This window comes from Stegastes partitus, unplaced genomic scaffold (genome assembly GCF_000690725.1).
Source record: "Stegastes partitus isolate 25-593 unplaced genomic scaffold, Stegastes_partitus-1.0.2 Scaffold1679, whole genome shotgun sequence".
Lineage (NCBI taxonomy): Eukaryota > Metazoa > Chordata > Actinopteri > Pomacentridae > Stegastes > Stegastes partitus.
In genome coordinates, this window is record NW_007579410.1 from 23378 (window position 1) to 30326 (window position 6949).

Sequence of the window (6949 nt, forward strand, 5' to 3'; positions counted from 1 at the left end):
AACGTTATGTGGACGTGAGCATCGATCTTAATTATTGTAATAATGAGTATAAAATGTTCTTTTGGACGTTTATGTGAACCGTTCTCTTTCTCTCTTTCTCGGTCTTTTGTCAGAGTTGTTTCCCAGCGGCCTTGTGGCTTTTAAGAAGATCACATTTAACATTTTAGGAAGAAGCTGCCATGAAGGAAGACACCAGGATGCAGGATGTCTATCACACTGAGGTGTGGCCTACAGTAAGCAACTCATTAGTGCAATCCAGGAAAGGCCAGGAAAAATGTGACAGGAGCATTTTGGCCTCAGAAGTGTCAGAAAATAGCAAAAAAAAAAAGAAGTGCATTTTCTGATTTCACCACATCTAAAAGCCCTGAAACACAGTGTTGAATTCCAAAATGCAAATATATCAACTATGTGCCACATATGACAAAGGAAATCAGCAAATCCTCACATTTACTGATGTTTTTGAGTTTTTATGTGACAGAAGCTGCAGAAACAATGAGCAGCTCTTCCTCCTGTCTCTAGCTGGATGTGCAGCAGTTCTAGTCAACGATATTATCACAATATTTAAATAATTCTGCCCTCGACCTGTTTTAGCTGCTCCCAAAACCAGTTTAGCAAGAATTTTATCACATTAAAGACGTGTGGAGAGTATTTAAAGAGCAGGAGGCTGCACAGTCGGTCACTCTCTGTTTTCAGAGCTGAATCGCTGCTTCTGGAAGCTGCAACTCGCTGCAAACGCTGACAAGATGGAGAACGGTGAGTATGGACAATATACAGCGATGTAATATGACTTCATGTGTTTTTAAGTTGTGTTAGCTTTTTAAAATTAAAACTGATGAACAGCTTATTTTTGTATTTGTCATAATTAAAGAGAAAACAGTCGCCAATCCACTTTTACCAACAAAAGATCAACATCCAAGCAACCACTTGGAAACTAACACCTTAAAAACCATCCAGCAACCATCAGCTAACCCGCTAACTGAGTTTGAGAGTGAGCATATGTTTATTTTCCTTTATCTGTGATTTCCCAACAGGCAGCGTGATGGAGAGGGCCGTCTTCAACCGAGCCGTGGAGAGAATGAACTCAGGAGGTGATGAGCAGAGCGACTGTGGAGTGCAGGAGCCCCTGAAGGTGGAGATGAAAATCCAAAAGGTAAAACCAGACATACAAGTGACACTGTGGTTAGTGGAGGTACAACTGTGGAGAAAAACACTTTTTTTTATAAATACTTAAGTCACCAAAACTTTGTAAGTCTGATTATACTGGTGATTCTATACATGGACTCTAGATGTCCTGGTGACCATTCAAACTGCATCTATGAGACTCTTTCCATTCATTTAAAAAACAGCATGAAATAACTGCCTGTGGGGCATTACCAAGATGGCTGCCTATGATAAGGACGTTGCACCATCACCTGTGGTCAGTGACAGTCATTGGATGGCAGTTCATCCCATAATAGTCAGTTGATAATATATTGTTCATAAAGAAAGTGTAGAAACCTGCATGTTATCACAGACTGTACATAAAGATGGATGAACCATGTCTTTTTCAAAGCGGCCACATCCTCAGATTTTTGCATTTTGGCTTCATTTTTTCAGGCGTTTGGCATCAGAGCAGGTGGTTGGTTCATCTGCCGTTTGTCACAGCTGCCACATCCTTAGATATGCACATATTTGAACTTGACACATGTTGTACACAGTTGTCATAAATGGAAAAATTAGCTATGGAGACTGTTTTTCTTGTCTTCCGTTTTTTTTGTTTTTTTCTTGCACCAGGCTGTAAAATGTTTATTTCTGCTGTAAACTTGGACATTTGACCATCAGGCTTTATAAGGATGAACTCACTTTTGGAGGCAGCCTCAAGTGGACATTTGAGGAACTGCAGTCAGAGATCACATCAACATTAAAATAGATTTTATTTTTTTCCACTAACACCTCTAAAGCTGGTGTCACTGCAGAGGATACGTAATTGATCAACTTTAAAGTTTTAGAAAAATTGATGGCAGTCTCAGAGGGTCACACTTTGACTTGAAAGGCAGAACAGAAGGTCAAAAAGTGGTATGAATCCATTATGTTTGGCTAAATATTTAACCGTCTTTCTGTTTCCTATTAAAGCTTTTCATCAGTTTAGCCAAATATTCCATCCATTATCTATACACCGCTTAATCCTCACTAGGGTCATGGGGGNTTTAGCTCTTCATAAGAAAGGGGTTAAACATTTTCATATTTCCTAAAATGTCTTTCTTGTTCCTTTAATTTTCAATTGAATCTTTGTTTGGTTTTCCCTGTTTGTTTATATTCAGTTTCATTTCCTATAAAATTTGACCCAGCCAATGTTGGCTTGAACAAGTCAGAAAGTCACTTGAAGTCATTTCAAAGCAGCTTCAGATCCCAAAATCATCTGTTTAAACAATAGTTTGTAAGTATAAAGTTCATGGTACCGTTGTGTTCTGTGATCAGATGGAACACAATTTTTTGCTATTTGGCCACAATGAGCAGAAATATGTTTGGAGAAGAGAAGGTGAGGCCTGTACCTCCAATAACAGCAAACCTGCCATCAAACATTCAAGCACGGTGGTGGCAGTATCATGCTCTGGGACTGTTGTGTTGGTGTAAAGATCAAATTTTAGTGAGAGTAAGACTTTTATAATGACAACAAGCTGGAAAAAATAGGAACACATATACTAGTAATGGAAAAAGTATGCATATTTAGTATATCACTGAAGTTTTTTTAAATACTGATAGTACATACTTAAAAAAAATGAATAGCTGAGCTGATGTCAGGTATCAATGGGTAATGGAAAAATAGTTCAATCTTTCAACTTTTACCAAACTGAACGCCAAACACTGAGTGTACAACTGTATGAAAAATATTTGTAAGATTATTAAAGGTCAAATTAAATCGTAAATTGTACAGTGTTGAGGGGCTCAGTGATAATGAAGAGGCTAAAGACTGCTCAAAACACAATTTGAGATTTGTGAACCATTTAAGAAATACACTCAGGTATGAAAAACAACTGAAATGTTCAGGATTGATCAAAAGAATGGAAATTTTCTCATTTGCATTACTCTTAATTAAACCATCATTTGTTGAAAGTGAGAAAAAACATCTAAATAGTTGTAGTCGTAGCAGTTTTACTGCTCCACAGCCTCTCATTCCGGATCAGCGTTGGTCAGAAAAAACAAGCAGTTAGTAAAAGCCATGAAAAATATGGAAAGAAAAACTTACCGTCTTGGATTAGAGTTGATGAAATCTGCCGAAACGCACTGACGGTCCAGGTTCTGTCCGTTATCAGAAACTGAAAGCAAACACGACACCTTAACTGACCCTGTGAGGGAAGTCTGGCTTTACTTCCAGTGGATGCGTGGCAGATTTCCAGCCAGATTGTTTATTCTCCACATTTCCTTTCTTTGATCGGGAGTTCTAATCACAGACGCCCACTCAGGAGTTTCCAGACTGCAAACGTTTCCTCCACTTTCACTGTTACAGAAACTTCAGCAGAGTCTCAGCCTTCTGAACACTGTGGACCCTCATACTTTGTAAATTTCCCTCTTCACGTCCATTTGATTGTGTTTTTAGAAGCCGGGGGAGAATCACATTGCCGTAGTGTCACCGTAGATGGAGATGGTTCAGTACCTGTACACATGACACCAGCAAACACCCAGCACTGTCCGAACTTCACCGGCAGGCAGCTGTTTTGGTACCAGCGCCGAAGGATGCTAACGCTGCCAGTCCAGTGAGAGGGAAGTTCTCATCCATCGTAATTGTGCCCCCAGCGTCCCACCAACACGCCACGATCATCGTTACTATTGACCTACAGATTAGACAGACCTCATTGTATACTCAGCCTTTTCTCATTCCCAATACTACGAGAAGTTTCAGACAACATCCTGGTTTGAGATAAACCAGGATGTTGTCTCCAGAAAAGGAGCAACACTGACGTTTGCAGCAGAAAACATTCAGCGACCGACTCGTAGCGTCTATCTCGGAAGCTGCATGTGGAAAAATAAAGGTAGAAGCATCACATTCTAACTGTAACAAAGGTAAAGCTGCATTTTCTTTGAGGAAGGCCATTGTGAGAATTGGGAAAACTGAACACACTCGGATCCTACCATGGCGCTGACCACACGGCCAACATAGATGGGGTTGCAGCGAGCAGAGACATCGTCAGCCGGGTCTCTAAAGTGTTTTGGGTTGACGTCCAACATCTTGAGGCAAATGTCCACCATATCCTCCTCAAACTGTGTGAGGAAACACAAGTTAGAGCCACCAATACTCGCCGCTAGAGAGAGGTCGCTCGTTATTACCCTGGAGTTTGGAAGTGATCAGGTCGATAGAAGATAGCAGATAGAACAACTTCACTGCTTGGTTTACAACACAAAACTGGGCGCTGACACTTCACCCTAAGCTGAGGTCAATGCAGCTGCGTTTCCTTCATGTATTTTCATTTTAAAGTATTTAATCAGAAAAAGTTCAGGGAAATCGTGCTCTCTTGAGGTGGTTTTTGATTGCTTTGTAAAAGACTTAATAGGCTTCATGAGAGATGAAGTAAGTTGATGTCTGATGAAGAAGATGTCTTTCAGTGCTCACTGACAGTGACAGCTCACATTTGTTCATGGAATTATTTGATGGGATGTTTTGCATGAGATAAAAATGATCATAAAAAAGAAAACAGCTTTTTAAGGTTTGTTTTTATGAGATGTCGCTGTGTTGGTGTATTTGTTTCAGCCTGTGGAGTGTTTGCATGTTGTATCGAGCAACAGACAGTGCTGTGCCAGTACAAACTGGAATATCTTTTATCACCAGTACAGGACATCTTCCAGGAGGACCATAATACTGTATAAAGAGCATGTACTGTGTGGTCTGCACAGTTGGTCGCTCTCTGTTTTCAGAGCTTCTTAAACCTGAAACTCGCTGCAAACGCCGACAAGATGGAAAACGGCGAGTATGGACAATATACAGCGATGTAATATGACTTTATGTATTTTTAAGGTGATGTTTTGTTTGCCTCACACTTCAAACCCTGGAGACATTTGGTCTGCTCTCATAAGGGTTGAATGAAACCATCAAACCCTCATCCTTGAGAACCTTGAACCTCAGAATTTCTGCATCCTTATTAAAAAAATGCTCAGCAGACTGGTTATCTAAATCAGTGTTGGTAAATTTTCTGTTTATTAAGTATCTAATTGTTGCCGCTTGAAACTAAACTGCTTTGTCACATTATTTCTTCATGAAACTTTACTTGTTTTCACCTACTTCATGTTCAAACCATAGAACTGTATATGAAGGATGGTCGCAGCCAATGGGACGCCACCTGCTGGTTGGTGGACTACAGTTTTGAGTTTGAAAGTCGGCGTCGCCATCTTGGTTTTTTTGAACCAGACCTAATGAGCAAAGCTTGGATTGGACTGACGATGACAAAGTCACTGGGGAAACATTTAATGAGATTAAACATCAAGGGAGAAGTAGAATCATTTTCTTACAGATTTCGAGATTTATCTTAGAAACCAGAGAACTCTCCACGTCCTTCTTTTGTAAACCGTCTATGGGTCAAACCACCATAACCGACTCTGTTGCCTCGTTTGAAGTCAAGGCTTCTCTTCCGGTGCTTATCTTTGTCACCATGTCCCACATTTGCATTGTTTTCTTGCCAGATACGATCTGCTACTGCCAGAGCTACGTTAAGATACCCAGAGGTCTTTGCGAAACAATAAATTCTGTGATTCTCAAATGTGGCTTCTGCGGACCGACTCAGATAAAGCTTGTGACAGGAAGTGCAGGTGCAGGCAGGGAGATACCTCTGGGCAGAAAGTTGTGCCACCAGAAACTGAGTTTGAATGATTTATATTTGAATTTGTATTGCTCAACTTGAATGACTGAAATAAAAATCTGAGTTTGAATCGTATAAATCGAACTGTAAATGTTTAATTTAATCTGTGTATGGAGCAGTCAGAGTGGAAACTTATAAAGATAAATCAATAAAAGAAAAATAAAAGGAAGAATAAATAAAATAAACTAATGTGAACTCCACCGGGGCGCCAAAGGAGCTCACTTTGTTCAATCTCTCCAAACCAGGAAGTCCACATTTCATGATGTTTGTTTCTCACATCCGTCTGAGCTTCTGCTTTGGGGAGAACACACAGCATTTGTTCCTGTAGTTAATATTTCTGATCAGTATAATCAGTGATAACGTAGCAGACAGAAAAGAAGCAGAAGAGATTTATGATTGTTAAAAGCTGCTCCAGAGATGATGAAAGGGCCTTTATTTCTGGTTTGCTTTGGTTAAAATCTCATCAGTTGTGACAAATAAAAAGGATTTTGACCAAAACTCATAATAGAGATGCTTCTGAAAAGGATCAGTTGCTGTTTTTTTTTTTGTTTTTTTTTAACTAATTATTCGACCAAATGGCCGAATAGAAGCGGAATCTTGTGCAGAAGCTTTTGTGTGTTGTTGAAGACAGTTTGAATCATGTGGTCTTAGCTCCTGTCAGTCTCTGAGATGGTTTAGTGGCTCATGGCGCCACCTTCTGGCAGAGAATGAACCCTGCTGTGAGGCTGAATTAAAATCAGCAGATAAAAGTCACACACACAGATAGCACTAACAAAAGTACAGTCAAAGTGACTCGGATCTTCAAGCCAGAGAAGACATGTGGAATGTGCACCGTAGCATTTGTAATTTGGGAAAGTAGGTTCAGTTCTTGTCCAGCTTGTGTGTATGCTGGTAATAATCCCGTTGTGAGGACAGAATCTGTTTTCGGTTAAGGTTTGAGAGGCTGATCTCTGGTCACAGGCAGCAAATGTCTCATGTGGGATGAAGCTAAAGACGACCGTTCATATGCAAAACAATCCTGCTCAGTGAGGTATCAGGCAAAATGTCAGAAATGCAGCAGTAGTGCCAGTCCCAGGCTGCACAGTGATGACAAGTAAAATTTCAAAGGATGTGATATTATA

General features: G+C 40.1%; 1 protein-coding gene across 1 annotated transcript in view; it reads left to right on the forward strand.

Moving 5' to 3' along the window:
- The first annotated feature begins 670 nt into the window (after positions 1–670).
- LOC103371990 (uncharacterized) overlaps positions 671–6949 on the forward strand; it is a 15785-nt gene continuing 9506 nt past the window's right edge. Inside the window, exons 1-2 of the mRNA XM_008301496.1 lie at positions 671–753; positions 1032–1150. Of these exons, the coding sequence (XP_008299718.1) occupies positions 744–753; positions 1032–1150 (129 nt within the window). The 5' untranslated portion in view covers positions 671–743. The remainder of the gene's footprint in view (positions 754–1031; positions 1151–6949) is intronic.